The following is a 22,415-nucleotide window of genomic DNA, read 5'->3' as shown; positions in this document are numbered from 1 at the left end:
GGGGGCAGTGCTGAGAGCCATTGACCCAAACTGCAAACCTTGTCTATGATGGAAACCACTTCAAGCCAGGGGGTGCGGCAGCCCCCTCGTTCCAGCACCTAGGGGTGTCTATTATGGTGGGACCAAGGGGGCTACACAGCAGCCCCACAGCCCGGGGCTAAAGGGAGAAAGTCTTGTCAGCGCCCAAAGTACAAGCAGCCCAGGACTGGCCCTGGGGGACAGCAGGGGACCCTTGGAGACCCCCACGCGTGTCCCCGCTTGCAATGGGCTTGGCAGGTCCCGTCCCGGCTCAGTCCCTTGTCCGGGGCACACAGCGGGGAGCCCGGCCCCCCGTTCCCAGCAGCAAGGCCAGGCTCGGCTCCAGGTCCCCTAGGGACGGGCGGGGAAGGGGGCTCCCCCCGCTGCCAGGGGCGCACGGCCCCGATCCCGGCAGGCGCACGGGGGCCCCCCGGCTGGCAGCGGCACGAGGACGCACTTACCTGCCGTGTCCGGGGCCCGCTCGCAGCCCCAGCGCCCCGCTCCGCCTGCGGACTCCCGGGGCAGCCCAGCGCTCCCCGCCCCGGCTGGAGCCCCTCCCTCCGCTCCAGGTGATCCGCCCGCCGGCCGGCCGGCCCGCCTCCTCCCCCACCGGGGCGCGGACTTCGGGCTCCTCCGGGCAGGTGTAGGGAGATCCCCCCGCCCCCATGGGGGGGGGCAGCAGCCTCGATGAGGAGCCCAGCCAGGCACAGCGGGGGGAGAAAGTCCCTTTAACCCCCCCCCGTGACTTTAAAGAGGTTTTGGGGGCACATTCCCCCCAGCAGCGGGAAATCCCTTCTCATCCCCGCTTGGCAGGGCTGGGCAGTGATTTGTTTGTAAAGGGGGGGAGCTAGGGAGGAATTGCCCCACCCCCAGCCCGCAATTCTGTGCCCTCTTGTCTCCACTGCACACTGAGCCCCCTGATTCCGACTCCGGTTTGAGCCCAAGCCCCCCTTCTGTCCCCCCACACCAATCAGTCAGACTTGGGTCAGCCAGGGCTCAGGATCTGCTGGGGGGTGGGTCAGAAATGGCCCACTGGGGCTCAGATTCAAGCCCAGTCAGAGGGTCTGGGTAGCACACTATGAACGTGTTAGCACCTGGTCCAGAGCCTGTGAGACCAGCAACTGTAAACCTAGGTTTAGGATGCAGTGTGAACACTCAACTGCAGTCTTGGAAAAACGGAGTCCACACGCCTGGGTCCCACAGCCTTGGTGTGCAATGCGGCCTTGACATACCCTTTGGAGTCAGGGTCACCCCCCCATTTCTATGCGTGTCTGTAGTTAACATCAGAATAAGCTCTGTACCCTGTCCCTGCTCTCAGATCTGCACAGTTGTCCCTATATCATAAGTCAGGCCCCCAAAGCCATGAGATTTAAATAAATTGGGGGCTTTTTTCATTTGCTTTGTGGTTTTTGAGTAGCGCTGGGTGAATTTGATTTTGGCAGTCAGTGGTCGAACCAAAAAATTCAGAACACAAACAAATCATTTTGGGTTGAAGGAAACATTGCATTTGGGTTTTAGGTGGTTTACCCTTTGTGTGTGTTTCGTTAAGGCTAGCTACATTTCGAAACACAACACTGCCAAAGGAGAAGTGGAAAGGTTTTGTTTCCAAAACAACTATAACAAAACTTCTTTACTTTTTCTGAAAATTTTCCCCATTTTTTAAGCCAAAACTATCGACCAAATTGGACCCAAATTCACCAACAGTATGGGTTGACCCGAAACTGCATCTTTAGGCAAAAATAAACTATTTGCTGATTTTTCTTCACCCAGCTCTATTTTTGAGCTGAGATGTTCTATGTTTTCTTGGCAAAGAGTACTAGACATTTTTATTCCTAATTGTAAATTGAGATTCTCGTGTAATCACACTTCCAGGAGCTGGGACTTTAGGAAAAAACACCAAATATCATGAGATTTGTGATAAAATTGCGAGAGTGGGTGACCTCCCTCCTAGAGTGACCAGATAGCAAGTGTGAAAAATCGGGAGGGGGGCGGTAATAGGTGCCTATATACGAAAAAGCCCCAACTATTGGGACTGTCTCTATAAAATCGGGACATCTGGTCACCCTACTCCCTCCTGCTCTACGCAGGTGCCGGTGGCTAACAGTGTGTTCCTTGTTCTGCAGTCAGATCGGCTTGGATGGAACCCTGCATGGTGCGTCGCTGGGGCTCTGCACAAACACAGGGGGCCACTAACACAGATCCAATTGCACGATCAAAGCCTGTATTTCTACATGGTATTTACCGGCATCCACAGCTCTGGCACGTTATGTGCCCGCTCCCCCTGCAAGAAAGTCATAAGCCAGAATGACAGATTGTTAAATGTATCGAATGTCACCTCTGGGCACACACGCAATATTTAATGTAACGTACAGCTTTGGAAAACAAGAACTCCTCTCCCGGCAGCCCAGCCCAAAATAAAGGAATTCACAAATGAGGCATCAACGCACCCAGCACTCATATGCGGAACGCTCAGACATGCAATTCCTCATCTAACCAGGCTTCAGTCCTAGGCAGAGAGGGGCAGCAACCCACAAGGAAGGGGAGAGGAGCAGAGTCTGACTGGGTTTACTTAAACGACTGATCGGGAGAAATACCTGTGGGTGAGTGGGCACCACTCCACAATGGGTTAAACACGTGGGCGTGGGCCTTTTCTTCTCTGGAGACCTGAGTGCAGGTGAAAAAGATCTGGTTGATTAATAAATCTTATAATTTATTATCATTTTTTTGCCACAGAGTCCTCAGTGTTTTGCAGACATACTGGAAGGTGTGATCCCTGTTCCAAGTAGCTCACAACTAAGCACAGAAAAAAAATCTCAGCACGGTACAGGGAATAGTGTAGTCTAGACATTTATCAATCATAGAACATCAGGGTTGGAAGGGACCTCAGGAGGTATCTAGTCCAACCCCATGCTCAAAGCAGGACCAATCCCCAGACAGATTTTTGCCCCAGATCCCTAAATGGCCCCCTCAAGAATTGAACTCATAACCCTGAGTTTAGCAGGCCAATGCTCAAACCACTGAGCTATCCTTCTTAGCGTATGGGCCTGGGCCTCTGACTCCTCACTTCTCTTCCTGGCTCTATCATCCATCTTCAGCAAGTCACTTAATCTCATGGTTAACGTTTCAATTTAACCGTCTGTAACCTGGGTGTAATTGTTTCTACCTCAGAGCGAGGAGATTGGAAGGGTTAACTAATGTTTGTAAAGCACCTGCAAGAGAGAACACGCTCTACTATTGTGCAGTTGGTTTGGAAAAAGTAGATCACACACTTCTCTTCCCCCTTTCTCCTACCACAAGAACAGGGGGACATTTGGTGAAATCAAAAGTGGCAAATTTACCAATTACACATCCAAGCAAAATAGACATGTAGGTATTTGGTTAGCATTTACTCAATACTGAGACAAAATACTTTCACCTGCAAAAAGCCCTCTGCGCACCTTTCCGATTTTTTAAATATTAACCTTTGATAGACACGCTGAATCCGTTAAACATGTGTAATCGGAGATTTCACTCAGTTTAAGAAAAATCAATAGAAATGACGTGTCATGGGTGTTGTAATGACGCACCCTGTAATGTGGTAATGCCCCGTTCAATAGCGAGATCTGATGACTATACTGCGGGACAATGTCTCTTTAAACAAAAGCTCACTGTTGTAATGGTTGTTTTGTTACAGGGGAAGAATTCGTGAACCTGTTAAAGCTTCCTACATAAATGAACAGTAAATCAAATAGGTAAATTTAAAGCAGATAAAAAGAAATCGTTTTTCAAACACATAATTAACCCATGGAACTCACTGCGACAAGACATTGAGGTCGTGACCTTAGCAGGGTCAGAAGAGGACCGGGCATCAAAAGAATACCCAGAGTCACAGTAGGAAGGCTTACAAACAAACAAATGTTTTGGGATGGACCAAACCTTCCTGCTTCAATGCATGAGCCAATCTCTAGTGACTGTGGGCTAGGAAAAGGCTTTCCCGATAAGTAGGTTATTCCATGACTTTCTACTGCAGACCCTAGCGTGCCTTCCTCTGAAGCATCTGGGGCTGGCCACATCAGAGACCAGACGCTGGGCTACATAGATCACTAGTCAGATGCACTGAAGCAATTCCTACCTCCAGCTCTCCAAATCCTTCTGCCACTATCACATACATAATACCATTGGGATTCTCTGCTTGAAAAAACTCCCAGGAGCGGGCCAGCTGTCCCCTTGCAGGCCAGGACAGGTAGAGCTTTTTGTGGGAAGCTTAGACATCCCCTGCCTACTCTGTGCTGGGCACCTCACTTTCAGAAGCAATGTATTCACCCACATTCCACTATTGAAAAAAAGGATTAATGAGGATGCAGAGTCTGATGATGAAAGTGATATTTGTAAGCATGGAACATCATTCTGAGTAAAGGGGGAAAAAACTAAAAAATAAACATGAATGGTTTCACAAATAGCATATACTTTTTCCATGCAACGCATAATTAGCCGGTGGAACTCACTGCTACAAGATTTTGAGGTCAAGCCCTTAGTAGGAACAGAAGGGGAGTGGGCCTTCAAAGAATATCCAGCCTTAGGCTGGGCATTTCAGGCACCCGTGTCGGCTGTGTGAGTCAGGAAGGACTGACACTCAGGAAGGAGTTTGAAAATCCCTGCCATATTCCATAAGGCACAAAATCTGATCTAACCGATATAGCTGGCACAGACTGCAAAGGGACAATATTGGCTTGGCTTGTGTTAAAAAGCAGCTGATGTCTCCTGGAAAACTGAACCAAATCCTTTTTATAAACACCCCTGTTTGTCCTATTTGCTGTATTTCTCATCCCTCATTCCTTAGCATGTCCACGAAAAAAGGAGCTTTGTAATCATCAATTCCTTTTTAACCTCACTTGAAGTCATAAGCTTTAGGCCTCAGACTGGTTTCTGTGGGAATGATTCTGCCATGTGAGTTTTCAAAATAATGTCAGGGTCAGCAAGAGGAGTCTCCTTTTTCTCCACCAAAAGACCTCGTTTCCGTCCACACCTTAATTAGGAACAAAGGAAAGACCCACAAAACATCAGCCAGGGCCATCAAGCTAGGTGTTTATACTACAGGCGTCACCAGAGTGTCATGTGAGCAGACTCATTTCTAAATGAAATGTTCCACATTCATTATGTAGGTTCAGTGCCTAGAACAAGGGGGCCCCAATCCCTGATTGGGGCCTTGGGGTGCAGTGTATCCTAGTGGATAGAGCACCAGACTGAGACTGAAAGAGAGTAGGGTGCAACTCCTGGCTCTGCCACTGGCCTGCTGGGTGACATTGGACAAGTTCCTTCATCTCTTTGTGCCTCGGCTTCCCCATTTTTACTGACCCCATTGTAAAGCGCTCTGAGGTCTATGGCTGAAAAGCACAGTACAAATTCACTCCGAATTTGCTTGAGGCTGGTCCGTCAGCCAGCTCAGTAGAGCTGGAGAGACCAGTTTGTAGCCATTCTGGGATAAATCCTGGTCCCAATGAAGCTCTTGTTGACTTCAGTGGGACTAAGATTTGCCCCTCCCTGAATCTCTAAACACACCCTGCCGCGTACACAATGGTGGAAAGGTGCGTGTGCAGGATGGGATCAGATCATCCATGGGATATGACAGTCACTTCCTCATTTCTGTCTGTATTTTTAGAACTATATTGTTCAGGAGGTAAATCTGCTACCACTTGCTTGTGCATTGTGATGGATTTAACCTGTATTGCCACCTACGTTGCTATCCACATGACCAAAAAAAAGGGGGTGGGGGATTTCATCCCAGCTTGGAAGAGATGGGAGCCAGCTCTGAAAGTTCACATCTGTAGCAGGATCTAGAGTGTTTGGCTTGAAACCCATCTCCGCTGCTGCTACCCTGGGCAAGCCATTCTCTGCATACCAGGCTGCTCTGCAGGGATGGTGCAAGCAAATTTGGGGTCTCCAGCGGCAGCAAAGACTGAGGGAAGATCAACCTCAGCCTTATCTCATGCCAGCTGGGTGGAAACGAGGGTCAGGGAAGAGGGATCACTTCCAGAGCTGAGCTCTGCAGTTATGCAAAGAGTTAGGAGAAAAATAGCAGGAGGAAATCTGTGCTGTATCCCAAGCAGGACTGGGAGAAAGCAGGAGATCATCCCAAAGTCCTAGAGGGCCCAAGCTGTTATCCCCACAGAGCTCACAGTTAGCATGAAACAGCTTACGCTGAAGTGTGGCTCTCATCACTACCTGTCCCTGGCATGGTTGGCCCCCTTAATCCAGGGCCTCCTGCAGCTGCAGGTTGGGCAGGAGTGCCAGATCCTCCCTTCTGCTGTCACCCTTAAACACCTGAACCCTTAGTAAGAGTCATTCCCAGGGACGTGAGGATGCAGGGGGCTGATACGCGTAGACTGGCTTAAAGCAACTACAGTTCACTGCGCCAGGGAGCCCTGCTAGAATGGCAGATAGCAATCCCATGGTATGCGGGCATTGGGAAATCCAGTGTTCTGATGGGTGCATTAGCATTCCTTATCTCGCTGATAGAGCTGCAAAGGCAAATAAAAAGCCCAGTAATGAGTCACTCTGTTGGGCAGAGGCAGGGATCGGAAGGCAAGCGGCATTATTGCCACCGGCTCAAATTCCACTGCCTCCCGGCCGCCCACAGATGCACATTAAAAGATAAAAGTTTTACACAGCAAAAGAACTTGGGGGACCGAATGCCAGGAACCTGTATCACTGCCCAGCTGAAGAGCCCAACGCAGGGAGGAGCCAGTTAGCATTTACCAGTCTTGCCCACTCTTAGATCAGTCCCTGGAGACAAGGACCAGAGCTCCTCTGCCCCAGAGGCGGGTTTAAGTTCAGAGGGGATGTAAATGGTGTAACGTACACACTGAGCTAGAAGAACGGGGAAAATGGTAGCGGGAAGGTGTAAAATGAAATGGGTTTGCATGTCACTGGGCATGTCTAGGCAGGAACATGGGGGAGAAATTTCTTATCATCCACTTTCTTGCTACCCACACCCCTCCCAAATCCCTGGCATGTTAATTGCACCACTTTAGACTCACGCCTGCTTTACCAATGTGTAACGTACACCACTGTTCACGTTGCCTTTGAATTTGGTCCATGGCCTCTGAGAACCAACAGCAAGGCCCTTTAACGGCTGATCTTTAAAAGATAAACTACTTTACTCCTTAATAATAAGGTACTTGATGATTCCCACTACCAGGCTTGTGAGAACAGCCAGGAGGTCCGTCTTAGCTGTAGCTTTGCGTAAGTCAGGCAAGAAGATGTATTGCAACTGCTATTTATTTGTGCTGTGATAGCACTTAAAGACCCCCCACCTGAGATCAGGGTCCATTATGCTATACGCTGTACAGACACAAGAGACAGGCTTTGCCGGGAGGAGTCTTCGAGCTACATAGACAAGACAGGTGTGGGTGGGGAAACAGAGGCACAGAACGGTAAAGTGACTTGCCCGACATCACAGAGCATGTCAGAGCTGGGAATAGAACCCAGGTGTCCTGACTCACAGTCCAGTACCTTTTAGTACTTTATCTTCTACGGTCCTCAAAAACAGTAACTATGTAGCTCAATTTTCTTATCCCTAGGTGACATGTAAAGAAACTGAGGCCAAGAGCAGCATTGCTAACTCAATGAGCATTCAAACATAATGAATCAACCCCCCGCCACAAAAAAAATCAAGAGATTGCCTTAAAAATCATGAGATTTTCTTAAATCAGGTGCTTTTCATTTGGCTTCTGCAGCTCTTTTGAGCCTTAAGGGGTCACATTTTCAATTTTTTTCCTGCATGCTCCATGAGGGCTAGAAACTTTTTTTTTTAAATGAAAGCCTAGATTTGCCCATGATCACCTGACTCCAGGAGCTGGGGCTTGGGATGTTAAGTAAAACGTGAAAAATCACCCACAGGAGTTGGTATCACTGAGAGAGTGACTCAGCCAAGGCTGCTCAGTGTATCAGCAGATGAGTCAGGACTAAAAGTGAGAAGCCCTGAGCTAATTCTGCCAGCCCAGCCTGCCCCTCTGGATAAGGGGCCATTGGTTATGCGCTTTTAGATTCTCCATCTAGGTGGGATAAACTCATCCTTCTGTCACTCAGAGACATGGTGCAGCAGCCCTTAGTCATGAATCCATTGTGCACACCTCACCTGCAACTCGTCTCCCTACCATGCTGGGGTAAGGGGGTCCCTGATTACCCTCCTCTAGACCTACCCAGGTGATGAGCATCAATGTCTAAAGGCAGCACCGATCATTTGAAGTATAACAGGAGATACTTTGGGAACGGGGAATGGAATTCATTCCACTCAGTACACCTTGAAATTGTTCAGAGCGAGACTGAAACTGCCTCTCACCATAAGCTAGCTCAGCACATTGGATCCACGCATGCTAATAGAACAGACCAGTGAGGGACAGACAGGGCAGATGGACTATGGTACCAGAGTTATCTTACCACCAGTACAGTCTATCCATCTGGTTACTTGTGTACTTGGTTACTAGTCTAGTGGTTAGAGCAGAACACTGCAAGGCAGGACTCCTGAGTTTTCATTGATTGGCCAGTCCAGCTGGGTGGGGGTGAGAAGAGACGGACTAGCCTGTGTGTGTAGAGCTAGATAAGATGAGACACCAGTTCTGAAGTGGGCATAAGAATATTTACCTAGCGCACAAGAGTGTTGTGAAGTGTTAATATGTGTAAAGTGCTTTGAGATCCCTGAACGGAAATCATTATGTAAGGGTCAAGCATTGTTACGGTCGGGTTCCCTGTGTCAGTTCTCCGGGCCCCAGCTTTGGTGCCAGCCACCTTGGCGAATACATTCAAGCAGCAGTGTTAGTTTTCAAAAAGCTGGTTCTGTAATCCCAGGGGATGGTTGGGTTCCATAGGTGAGGTACGTGCTGGGCATGTTACTGCGGCAGTAAACAGAAAGTCACCTCTTGTATAGGACTGTTTGCGTTCCCTGAGCCTGGCAAGGTGCTTACTGTAAGTATCCAGGTTGATTCAGATTTAGCGTTGGGTAGGAAGCTCATTTTAATACTTTATCAAATGTAACCAGGGGAACAAAACGTGGAAGCTTTTACATTGGAGACAATGGATTCCAGAGGCAATTAGAGCTTCAAAACCTAGTTGCTGGCCACTTTTTGTTGCAGAAGTTTCAAGATCCACCATTTAACGGGGCAGCTTAGTGACCTACAAATCAGCATGGAGCTACTGAGCTCTTCTTGAGCCGCAGGTTCAGAGCTCAGCAAGGCTGACGCAGTCCTTCATCTTTCCAAGGTGATTCATTTAGTTTAGTGGGTGTCTTTATAAGACTCTTAAAACATAACATGATTCTGCCTGGACGTGAAAGAACTTGAGGCACTGTTGTGAACGCAGGCGTGGTATCCTTATCCCACATTCCCCTTCCATTTCAGTGATGCGATAGGTGTTGCTGGTGAAAGGTGCTACATGGTGGTTAAATAGTATTACAGCAGTCCTAACAATTCATTTAGTACAAAGAAGGAAACATCAGCCCAAGTGACTATCAGACAGTCCAGATTTCTGGAGAAAGTCCTAGGTCTCCAGTCAGTTGCTTTCCTATGGCCCTTGCCCATCAGTGAGTGGGTTGGGGTGGAATGCTAGAGAGGAGAGCAGGAGTAAAGGTTTCCATTGTAAATTGCTGCCTAGATCCTCTAAACACACTTTCCTCCCCAATGAAGCTAGCCCACCGGGGCCGCAGCGCCAGTTCTGGCTGTTCTGTCGGATTTGGGGCGGGGCCTTTGTAAATGCCCAGAGGATCTCTAGCGATTTTGGTTCTCTCTCTTCTATGTGGCAGCATTTCCGCGCTGCACACGGCCCCTTGAGCACGTGGGGCTCGGTGCCCAGAACTTCTCCATTACCTGAGCAATAAAAGTTATTGAAAGGTTTATAGTCTCCTGTGTGTGTAAAGCACGGCACGCCCTTATCAAGCAGCAAGCCCTTAGGGGCTGGATTTGCTATGGGGAGAGAAGGCTCCTCTCAGTGGAAGGACTTTCCAGATTAGAGACTCTAGTGACTGGAGCTCAGTGCCAGGAAACACCAGTGAGGTACAATCTCTGCTCTGCCACTGACACACTGGCTGGCCTTGGGCAAGTCACTAATCTCTCTTTTTCCCCATCAAGGGAAAGTAAAGTAACATAACAGCACAGCCTTCACAGGATAGGCTCTTACCGACCCCTTACCTCCACAATTCTGGCAGCTGCTTTCATTCACATCAGGCAGCAACTCGAGACCGATGAAATCCTGAACTTCAGAACAGACCAAGGTTGGCCTCAGCTGTCTCCTGAGTGGGCTATTCCCCGGACTTCCTGTCTGACACTCTAGCTCAGTGATTCTCAAACTTTTGTCCTGGTGACCCCTTTCACATAGCAAGCCTCTGAGTGCGACCCCCCCTTATAAATTAAAAACACTTTTTAATATATGTAACATCATTATAAATGCAGGAAGCAAAGCGGGGCTTGGGGTGGAGGCTGACAGCTCGCGACCCCCCCATGTAATAACCTTGCGACCCCCTGAGGGATCCCGACCCCCAGTTTGAGAACCCCTGCTCTAGCTTCTCCTGAAGAGAATTTCACTGCCTTTCACTTCTGTTGCATGGGAACTAATGAGATCCACCTGGTCTGGCTGCTGGGGGAGCCAGGAGAATAGCGCTGCACCTCCACTCAGATCTTGATATTTCTTCTCCTGGGAGAAACAGAGCTGAGGTGTTGCAAGCCTGAGAGTTTCTTCCCTGCAGGGTCCCAAAACCTGGACACCATGTCATAAATGCTTACCTGGGAGGCTCAGTTTGCCAAGCACGGCGTAACTGCTGAGCATTGTTATCCTGGTTAGCGCTGCAGTGAACTAGTCACACTTTGGCACGGATGCCCCACTGAGCTCATTTGGCTGAAGATGATACAAGGGGGACGGCGCTCACTCTTAGATCTCTATAGCGTCCCTCACAGTAGTGAAGAAACAGGACTCAGATGCAATGGATGTGAAGGGGATTCTTTGCTGAGATCTCTGCATAAACAGGACCTTATACTGATCTCTGGAGGCTTTCCCCTGCCCCAAAGGTCTATTAGCTCCAGCACTGGTGGCAGTAGCTGAGGGGACCGCTAGTGTTGACTGGCCATCCTTTTCTTAAACCTATTGGCACATTAATAACCCTGTTCAGAGCAAGTTTAGATGACCCAGTGGCTAAAACACCAGCTGTCTCCATTGCATGAGATATTTAACATTAGGATGGTCAAAGCACAGTACATGAAACCATTCAGCACTGGCTGGCAGGAGTGGACTAGAGGTCCTTGAAATCTCGAACATCTATTTTCAGGTAGGATCATAGAACCTCAGGGTTGGAAGGGACCTCAGGAGGTATCTAGTCCAACCCCCAGCTCAAAGCAGGACCAATCCTCAGACAGATTTTTGCCCCAGATCCCTAAATAGTCCCTTCAAGGATTGAACTCACAATGCTGGGTTTAACAGGCCAATGCTCAAACCACTGAGCTAGAGGTCCATTAGTTGTCCGTTATTGACTTTTCCTGAGGTTAGAGAGCTTCTGAGAGACAGAATAGTTGCTTCCCAGTCCTGAGATCCTCTCCTATTTTTGACATAAAATTTCTCTATGCAAGCGGAAATCAGCTGTTCCACGGGACCCTGCGATTATGGATCTGATGTAAAAATTTACTTACAAGAACGTCTTGATCTTGATGCTCCCCGGGGGGGATGTTCTCTCTCGTGGAAAGAAAACAAACAAACAAACAGGACGAGTGTATTTAGCATAACCTTTGCCCCACTGCACTGTCAGACAACTCTGAATCAATTGTGCCATCAACAACTGGTGTCATCACAGCAGTACAGTGTGTTACAGACCAAGCACTGTGCGTGGGTGTCAAGTAACAGAGAGATAAAATGAACCAATAGGTGAATCAGGGCAACAAAATGTGCTGTGACAAATTTGAGGCTCCCATGCTGTGTCTTGTGACCACCTGGCATTTCACAGTGACAGGGAGGAGAAAACTTGCATGCTTTAAAAGTACACTGGAGCTAAAGGGGAATCTCCGTGAATGGTAGCAGATTAGGGCTTCTGACTCAGAACTGAGTCCTAATTCCATCCAGTAAAGGGCAGTTGTGCCTAAGGACAGTGTCAGTCGCTGGAGAACCCAGAATATAGGACATATGGCTGGAGGCCCTACAAAGTACAGGGAAATGATAATGCCCAGGTTGCAAGAAGCTTGAATAGTGTCTCTCTCCCCTATAGCCCGTGAGGCCCTCGTCAATCAGGATCTGACGGACTGGGAACTGTGGTAAGAGAAGAACAGGAGTACTTGTGGCACCTTAGAGACTAACAAATTTATTAGAGCATAAGCTTTCGTGGACTACAGCCCACTTCTTCGGATGCATATGTGGTAAGAGAGTGGCCCATTACAGACAGTTGACAAGAAGGTGTGAGTAACCATCGGGAGAAATTAGTATTGGAAAAATCTCTTACCACTTCAAAAGTTATTTTTCCTCCCTTGGTATCCTGCTGCTAATTGATTTATCTCGTTAGACTGACCTCACACTTGGTAAAGCAACCCCCATCCTTTCATGTATTTATACCTGCTCCTGTATTTTTCACTTCGTGCATCTGATGAAGTGGGCTCTAGCCCACAAAAGTTTATGCCCAAATAAACGTGTTAGTCTCTAAGGTGCCACAAGGACTCCTTGTTGTTTTAACACTTACTGTGTTCAGTTCCTTGCGTCTGAGGATCTCAAAGTACTTTACCAGCATTGATTATTATGTTTCATAACACCCTATAGATTTAGATATTAACCCCATTTTACAGATGAAGAAAATGAGGCCTGGAGAGATTACGACGTTCCTTGCTCAAAGTCACACAGTGAATCAGAGGCAGACTTTGGAACAGATCCCAGATCTGCTGATTCCTATTGCCCTCCTCTGACTCTCAACTCATTTCTTCTTTCTCTGCAACAGGTACACGGGTAGTGACAGAATCACATTGTTTCCTTGCCAGGTAAAAAAACAAAACCCTTTCGTTTTATGTGTATGACTCATCTATGTCCTTCACATTATTTAACGCCGCAAAGCACTTTGAACTAGAGCTTGTGTGAAACAGAACATACAAAATAAAGGCCAATTCTTCAAGAACTCCACTTACAAAGCTCTCACTGGCTTCAATGAAAGTCTGTGCAGAGTGTCTACAGAGGGCCAAACCCTAAACTTGCCATAGGCTTTAAACTTCTATTATTAGCTAATGCATTGACATCTACTCCTGAGTTTACACACAAGATCCCTGCTTTCAAGAGCATTGACTCCGTATTCAAAACGTCAGCTGCCAATGCCAGATTAAATTTGGATAATCTCGGTTTCTAATCTGATATTGTGCCCTTGGGGACCTGTTTGTTAGGGCCAGACTCTACTCTGTGATACGCAAGAGCAAGTCACGATGAAGTAAATGGGAGTTGGGCATGTGTATCCAAGGGCAGAATTGAACCCGTTTTCAGGAACTCTGGGCCTCATCCTGTCAAGCGCTGAGCACTCCCCACTATGACTGGAGCCAGAGTTGAGGGTTCTCAGTATCTTGCTGCATCTTGGAGAATAAGGCCTGTCGCTGTTCTCTACATATCGAAACTGCTTAAGGCTAATGTACTGCCTTTAATTACAGACATTAAGCAAGACGTAAGGAACAGGCATAACTGACTAAGATCTGGACTATGTAACATATGTTGCCAAATGCAATTATCTTGCTTAAGCTGTTAAGCAAGCTTCAACCTATTCCTAGAATGTCAGGTATGTTCAGTATAACGCTGATTGTAAGGGTATTTAACCTGCCAGAGAGGGGAGAAGGTAAGCTTGCACTGGTTTAGTGCAAGAGATAGTCCAAATGAATATGGTGTAATTCATTATTATTATTTCTTATTATCTTTCACGTAGTGCCTACACACACACAGAGTAAGGCACACTGCCTGCCCCAAAGAGCTTACAGTCTAAGTTCACAACGGATGCAACTAAGGAACCCAGTAGGGTTGCCAGGCATCTAGTTTTCGACCGAAACGCCCGGTCGAAAAGGGACGCTGGTGGCTCCGGTCAGCACCGCTGACCAGGCCCTTAAAAGTCCGGTCGGTGGCGCAGCGGGGCTAAGGCAGGCTCCCTGCCTTCCCTGGCTCTGCACAGCTCCCGGAAGCGGCCGGCATGTCCAGACCCCAGGCGCAGGGACGATCAGGGAAGCTCCACGTGCTGCCGCCGCCCCCAGCTCCACAGCTCCCATTCAGGGCCGGCTCCAGGCATAAGTCTGGCAAGCAGGTGCTTGGGGCGGCCACTCCGGAGAGGGGCGGCACGTCCAGCTATTCGGCGGCAATTCGGCGGACGGCCCCTCACTCCCACTCGGAGCGAAGGACCTTCTGCCGAATTGCCGCCGCAGATCGCGATTGCGGCTTTTTTTTTTTTTTTGGCTGCTTGGGGCGGCCAAAACCCTGGAGCCGGCCCTGCTCCCATTGGCCGGGAACCATGGCCAATGAGAGCTGCAGAGGAGGGGGCCTGTGGGTGCGGGCAGCGTGCATCGTACAGAGCTGCCTGGCTGTGCCTCCACCTAGGGGAAGGACATGCCGGCCACTTCTGGGAGCTGCGCCAAGCCAGGACAGGTAGGGAGTCTGCCTTAGCCCCACTGTGCCACCGACTGGGGGCCACCTGAGGTAAGTGCTGCCCAGCCGGACCCGCAACCCCGCCCCAGGTTGGAACCCTCTCCCACACCCTAACTCCCTCCCAGACCCCACGCCCCCACCCGCACCCCAACCCCCTACCCCAGCCCTCTCCCACACCAACACTCCCTCCAGGAGCCCGCATCCCGCACTCCTGCCCGCACTCCAAACCCCTGCCACAGCCCTGAGTCCCATCCCACGCACCAAACCCCTTGGCCCCAGCCCCTCCCCAGATCCCACACCCCCAGCTGGAACCCCAACCTGCTAACACCCTAAAATACAAATGGCCTTGTTTACACTAAGATTAAAACACACATTAAAAATATGTATTTTTTCCTTGGGTAGACATGGCTTAATACAAATAGATTAAAAAAAAAAAGCACATAGATGTTAGCCCCTTCGTATCCCAACTGCAATATGGAGACAGTAACCCTTGTGTAAGTGGGGGAATGGCTCCGCTATTTTGGGGAACTTTTCTGGCTTATAAAGTACCCCAGTGAAACGGGCTAGTGAAAAGATCTGAGTCCTCGCTCCCACTTCCTCCCTGACCTCGAGGGCTCCCCTTCCACTGTCCTGTGCGGCAGAGTCCTCGTAACCCCAACAATGCTAGGCCCAGGATTCCTGGGGGGCTCGACCCCCAACCTTGTTGTGGTCATAAGAACGGCCATATTGGGTCAGACCAAAAGTCCATCTAGCCCAGTATCCTGTCTTCCAACAGCGGCCAGTGCCAGGTGCCCCAGAGGGAATGAACAGAACAGGGAATCATCAAGTGATCCATCCCCTGTCGCCCATTCCCAGCTTCTGGCAAACAGAGGCTAGGGACACCATCCCTGCCCATCCTGGCTAATAGCTACTGATGGACCGATCCTCCATGAACGTATCTAATTCTTTTTTGAACCCTGTTGTAGCCTTGGCCTTCAAAACATCCTCTGGCAAGGAGTTCCACAGGTTGGCTGCGTTGTGTGAAAAAATACTTCCTTTTGTTTGTTTTAAACCACTTAGGTCACTTAGGCAGGGGCTAGGGTGTCCCCACTCCAGGGTGCTCTCTCCACTCTGGACACTTCTCCATAGAGTTCAAAGCAAATACAATTTATTAAACAGCAATCAATTTAAAAAATAAGGAAAAAATGGGAAAGAGCAGGGAAGTAGCTGTTTAAGAGTTCAATCCCATAAGTTTCTAGGGGCTCCTCAACTCCTTGAATTCAATGTCCCCAGCCAGTTTAATTGCGGGTGCTCAGCTCTCCACCAGCGCTGGCCTTCAAGTGCTCAAAATGGAGAAGTGGTAGAATTATACAGGTGCTATAAAAGCCCACGCAGGAGCAGAGAGTCACAGATACAGCTAGGTGTGCATCTCCTGTTCAGATTAGCAAAGGCAAGGACTTCTGCATTTTCCCCAAGGGCGTGGGGGCTGTTTGCTTGTGGTCCTTTCCACAGTAAAAAACCACACAGGAGCACTAAACCCTCAAATATATTTTTTCAAGACACTAATCCCAGCAACAAAACCCAGATAAGCAGAAGATAGTGAAAGATAATGCAGCTCCCAACAAGTGCAGAGTGGCACCACCCCATTCCAAAGGTATATGGAATATTCATTCCCTTTCTGGGAATAAATTAAGTGGGGACATTTTATGCTTGAGGCCTTTTCGTAGGAGATTGCTCAGTGAGAAGCGAGAAATTGAACCACCACCAGCAACAACAGGTTCATGAAGCCAGCATCCATGTTTAGAAGTTCTTAAACCAAGCCAGCACTTACTTTTTCTCGAAGTCTCTCTTCCCAGGGTATACACTTTGTTAAACTGGACAGATGGTGGTAAATATTTGTCAGCTGTTTATGAGGGAGAAAATTTCTCAAGGGAATTGCTAGTTTTCTCACAACACAGACATAAGAAAGGGGTTTCTCTGCAGACCTACTCATTCTAAAAAAACACCCATTCAAATATATTAGCAGGGGCTCTAATTAAGAGAGAAAATGAGGATCAAAAAGTAGGGGGGAAATTGGTGCTCATTAATTAACGATAGTTAATGCTTTGGTTCAGGAAGTCTGAATTTTACTAGGCTACAAGGGAGGCAGCATGTCCTAGAGGCAGGGAACTGGACTAGGGGTCAGGAGACTTGGGTTCTGTTTCTCGCTGTTACTGACCAACTGTGTGATCCTGGACAAGTCACTTTCCCGCTTTGGGCCTCTGCTTCCCCTGTCACTCATTGTTCATCTTGCCTATTTATGTTGGTATTTTGAAAAAGGAGCCTGGATTTCAGTTGGAGCCAGGCACCCAACCCCCTTCAGTTCCTCTGACAAGCCCGTCTTCAGACTATAAACTCTTGGGGGTAGGGATTTGTCTCCTTATGTTTGTGCAGCACCTATCACAACAGGGCAGCAATCCAAGTTGGGGCCCTAGCAAAACAAATAATGTAGAATGTCATGTGAACAAAAGGAATGCAGTTTCTGTAGACTTTAAAATAATAAACTAATTCTTTCAATGTTCATTCACAGAGGTTTACAGGCTCTTTCTGCTGGCTGATTTAATATAGAAACTCTTCCTTATTTTCCATTTTGCAAACTTTCCTTGATTCACTAAACACTTAAATTAAGAAGGCAGCATCATCTAGAAGTTAGAACACATGCCAGTGCAAAATGTTGTTTTCCAAAAAGGAATGGACTACAAAAATGCTCAGACTCGAGAATTCAGTCTCTCAATATGCTAACAGGGAGACACATGTCTAGTCTAGTGAGTGAGTGTGGGAGGAGGGTGTGGGCCCAAATTCTGTTACTGGCTTATGTTTCACTGCCCGTTCTTGTTTGCAGTGGTGTTGAAGCTGTGTTGGTCCCAGGATGAAAGAGACAGGTGGGTAAGGAAGTGTCTTTTCCTGGGCCCACTTCTGTTGGTAGAAGGAACAAGCTTTAGAGCTTCACAGAGCTCTTTCTCAGGTCTGGGGAAGGTAGGGTAGCCAGAATGTCCAAGCTAAATACAAGGTGGGACAGATTGTTGGCATAAGGGGTTCACACATGTTGTAGGAGACCGCTTAAACTGAAGTGGGCAATTCATATTTCTGCAGTCCTAGGGCAAAGAAAGCTTTCAGAGTAGCAGCTGCGTTAGTCTGTATCCGCAAAAAGGACAGGAGTACTTGTGGCACCTTAGAGACTAACAAAGAAAGGTGTTAATTGCCCACTTCATTGTACCTGGTCTCCTATAACATATGTAAACCACTCCCACCTTGTATTTAGCTTGGACATTCTTACCTTCCCCAGATCTTAGGAAGAGCTCTGGGAAGCTCAAAAGCTTGTCCCTTCCACCAACAGAAGTTGGTCCACTAAAATATATTACCTCACCCACCTTGCCTCTCACACTGACAATTCTAGCAGTAAATCATATTTTCCTCCCATCTGTGTGTGGATGGTTACATTTTCATAATGTTTCTATTAAGATATATACACTGTAAGTAAGTGAAGTTCTCAACATGCTTTGAAGAGTGTGTAATGACACCTAGCTTTTATGCAGAACTTTCACTGGTAGATCTCAAAGTGCTTTACAAAAGAGGTAAGTACTGTTTGCATAGGGTGTGCAAAAGAAAAGGCTAAGTCCAAGCACGCACTCTTCCTGGGGTTTGGCTTTGGGGGAGAATTTCACAGGCAATTGATTATTAATTTTTATTACGGTAGCACTGAGGAGCCAATTGAAATCAGGGGCCATGTTCGGTCACAAATAACTTAATCTAAATGAGTGCCAAACTCCCACTGAACGGGAGTTAGGAGACTAGTTGCCCTTTGTGCCTTTGAGAGGCTTTTTATTGGTCACCCAAAGAGCAACAAAAGAAAACTCAACCCAAACTTCCTTCCTGAGTCTGATTCTTCCTAGGATTGCCCTGCAGAGTCTCCTCTAGTCTATACTCCCAGTCCCTAGTTCCTCTTTCAGCATCTTGAGGCGCTTGTGCTTAGCGTATCTCTACAAGGCCTTAGGAACAGTCACCCTGTTACAATATCTAACCAAACATTTAACATCGTGACTCTCAGTTCTCATTTAACACAGAGATCCTCCCAATCCTGATCTTACCCCTTTCTTGCAGCTACAAGAGAGCTCAGTTTATGTTACATGATTTTAATGTAATATTTGAAAGTGATGAGGCCTTGATTATACCCTCCCCCGTCCCTTTGTATCTGTGCTGCATTTTCCCCTGGTGTAGGACCTACTTTTATTAGGACCGACTCTCCTCTCATCCACAGCTCTAATCTTTCCAGCTCCCTTTGCAGTTCGGTTCCATCCTTCTTTATGGTGGTTACTACTCCAAATGTTGATGTTGTCCGCAGACCTGATCATGGATGAATTTACACCAAATGTCTGAAAAAGATAGACACAAAGCCAGGTGTGCAGCAAAGTGTTTGTCTGTTCTCGAGTTAGTTGGTGAGAAAAAAGCTCTGGAAACTCTAAGTAGTCCTGGACTGGCAGGAGAATCATTTTGTATTAGCAATGATTCAACAACCACAGTGTCAAAAATGAGAGTGAAGTGCACAGTTTTAATTGCCATACGTCTACAATTAATTTGGCTTTGCTTGCTATGAACATAGTAAACATGAAACCTAGGTCACATCTGTCCACTTTAACAGACTCATTTCCTAGGGACAATATCACATTGTGGGCTGAAGGGTCATGATGAGTGATCCCTTTACCTGGCGGAATAAATCACTCCTTTTTGATCTCAGGTAGGGTGACCAGATGTCCAGATTTTATAGGGACAGTCCTGATTTTTGGGTCTTTTTCTCACGTAGGCTCCAATTACCCCCCACCCCGTCCCGATTTTTCACACTTGCTGTCTGATCACTCTAATCTCAGGGCAAAAAGCAGCCTTGTGGGGTTTATTTTGCACCTTTTCTTAGCCAGCAAATGGAAGTTGGCATTGGGTGCGTGAATGGGGGATTTTTTAGATTTTCTGTACTAGGAACTGAAGGGTTCCTCGTGCACAGCTGGCACACCATGGGGGAAAGCCCTATGCACTGGTTTAGCCCTTTTTAGGGAGACTAATCTCAGGGGAAAGGGTAGTTCACTTTTCATACTCATTCATATCCTTGATCTACGCTCAGAGAGTTAAAGTTGTCACATACGACGCCCATCCTGGGTCCACAGACTTGTGTGGGTGCGGCTTGTGCTAGCTGCTCAAAGTAGCTGCCCAGATGCTGCTTTGATGTTAAGAGCACAAGAACGGCCATACTAGGTCAGACCAATGGTGCAACTAGCCCAGTACCCTGTCTTCCAACAGTGGCAGGTGTCAGATGCTTCAGAGGGAACGAACAGAACAGTGGTCCATCCCATTGTCCAGTGCCAGCTCCTGGCAGTCAGAGGTTTAGGGACACCCAGAGCATGGAGTTGCATCCCTGACTATCTTGACTAATAACCATTGATGGATCTATCCTCCATGAACTTATCTCATTCTTTTTTGAACCGTTATAGTTTTGGCCTCCATAACATCCCCTGGCAACAAGTTCCACAGGCTCACTGTGCCTTGTGTGAAGAAGTACTGCCTTATGTTTGTTTTAAACCTGCTGCCTGTTAATTTGTTTGGGTGACCCCAGTTTGTGTGCTACATGAAGGGTTAAATAAAATTTCCTTATTCACTTTCTCCACATCATTCACAATTTTATAGACCTCAATCATATCCCCCCTTAGTCATCTCTTTTCTAAGCTGAACAGCTCCCCACTTTTTAATTTCTCCTCATATGCCCTTTTCTTTCCAATTTTAGTATCTTTTTTGAGATGGGGCAACCGGAACTGCATACAGTTGTCAAGGTGTGGGCGTACCATGGATTTATAGAGTGGCATGATGATATTTTCTGTCTTCTTATCTATCCATTTGCTAATAGTGCCTAACATTGTTCGCTTTTTTGACTGCCACTGCACACGGAACAGATGTTTTCAGAGAACTATCTATGATGACTCAAAGATCTCTTTCTTTAGTAACAGCTAATTTAGACCCCATCATTTGGAATGTACAGTTGGGATTATGTTGTCCAGTGCACATTACTTTGCATTTATTAATATTGAATTTCATCTGCAATTTTGTTACCCAGTCACCAAGTTTTGTGAGATCACTTTGTAACTCTTCAGTCAGCTTTGAACTTAACTATCTTGAGTAATTTTGTATCATCTGTAAATTTTGCCACCTCACAGTTTACCCCTTTTTCCAAATCATTTATGAATATGATGAACAGCACTGGTCCCAGTACAGATCCCTGGAGGACTCTGCTATTTATCTTTCTCCACTGTGAAAACTGACCATTTATTTTCCTAACCTTTGTTTCCTATCTTTTAACCAGTTACTGATCCATGACAGGACCTTCCCTCTGCCTACTTAGCTTAAGAGCCTTTGGTGAAGGACCTTGTCACAGGCTTTCTGAAAGTTCAAGTACACTACATCCACTGGATCACCCTTGTCCACATGCTCGTTGACCCTCTCAAAAATTCTAATAGATTGGTGAAGCATGATTTTCCTTTACAAAAGCTGTGTTGACTCTTCCCCAACATATCATGTTCATCTAGGTGTCTGATCATTCTGTTCTTTACTATAGTTTCAACCAATTTGCCCAGTACTGAAGTTAGGCTTAATGCTTGATAATTGCCAGGGTCACCTTTGGAGCTTTCTTTAAAAATCAGCATCACATTAGCTACCCTCCAGTCATCTGGTACAGAGGCTGATTTAAGCGATAGGTTACATACCACAGTTAGTAATTCTGCAGTTTCATGTCAGAGTTCCTTCAGAACTCTTGGGTGAGTACCATCTGGTCCCGGTGACTTATTACTGTTTAATTCATCAACTTGTTCTAAAACCTCCTTTATTAGCACCCCCATCTGGAATAGTTTTTCAGATTTGTCACCTAAAAAGAATGGCTCAAACTGCAAGATGTCATGGCTTGGGCTCTCGAGTCTGGGAGCGGGAGGAGACAGCATGGCACTGGGAGAGGGGCAATTTCTCAAGCAGGCAGCTTGCAGGGCATTTAGGGATTTATAGATCAAAACCAACATTTTAAATTCTAACCCAGTAGCCAATGGGCAGACAATGTAGATCCTGGCGCACTGGCTTTGTGCCCGTGGTGGGTTACTTCACTCAAGCTGCCTCGAGTTGTCACCATCCCATCCCAATCCTTTCCTCCTGAGGTTAAAAGTAGGGTGTTTCCTACCCAATACATCCCAATCTCTCCCTCCTCACAGAGCATCTCACCCCTACAGGACAATAATTTCCATCCCCATTTAACAACAACAAAAAGACAATGACCCCCAACTCTCCCTGGAGCATCTCACATGCACCAAACAAGGGATGGCACCCAACCCATCCCAGTTCCAATGCCACAAAGTTTGGCTAAAGGACATGGGCTAGTGTAAAGGACAGGGGACAGTCCACTGTAGTCTCTCCTATCCCCTAGGAACACAGAAACATGAACAGATCACAAAATTCCCCCAGCAAAACCTATTGACATACCCCTTCAATCCCACATGAGAAAACCACCCCACTCCATCAGCACACACCTCACCCAGAGATCATCATTCCCCAACCTCACCTTCAACTTTAACTCCACCTACAGGCTGAGAGCGGTTCCCTTTAATATATACGTCTGTGTATGTTTGTTTGATTTAGATTTATGTAGACATTAAAGGGCATCTATCCAAACCTTTAGGTGCCTTTCCCATATATTAAAAGCTCGACAGTCTCCACACACCATTCCAAAATCCAAAGGGCTGTATTGTATCATATTT

General features: G+C 47.3%; 1 protein-coding gene across 2 annotated transcripts in view; it reads right to left on the bottom strand.

The window, feature by feature from the left end:
• The window catches only part of NCMAP (non-compact myelin associated protein), a 47,534-nt gene extending 28,528 nt beyond the window's left edge, over positions 1–19,006 (bottom strand). Inside the window, exon 1 of one of the 2 annotated variants that reach the window (XM_034754357.1) lies at positions 18,863–19,006. In XM_034754357.1, coding sequence (XP_034610248.1) covers positions 18,863–18,989 — 127 coding nt within the window. In that variant the 5' untranslated portion in view covers positions 18,990–19,006. Of the gene's footprint in view, positions 1–479; positions 607–18,862 lie in introns of those variants that run through there. The other variant, XM_034754356.1, reaches the window with a different exon arrangement.
• Between the last annotated feature and the right edge of the window lie 3,409 nt (positions 19,007–22,415).

Source organism: Trachemys scripta, chromosome 20, assembly GCF_013100865.1.
Source record: "Trachemys scripta elegans isolate TJP31775 chromosome 20, CAS_Tse_1.0, whole genome shotgun sequence".
NCBI classification, from domain to species: Eukaryota; Metazoa; Chordata; order Testudines; family Emydidae; genus Trachemys; species Trachemys scripta.
The sequence above is the reverse complement of the archived record's forward strand: the minus strand, read 5'-3'. Positions and strand labels throughout refer to the sequence as shown.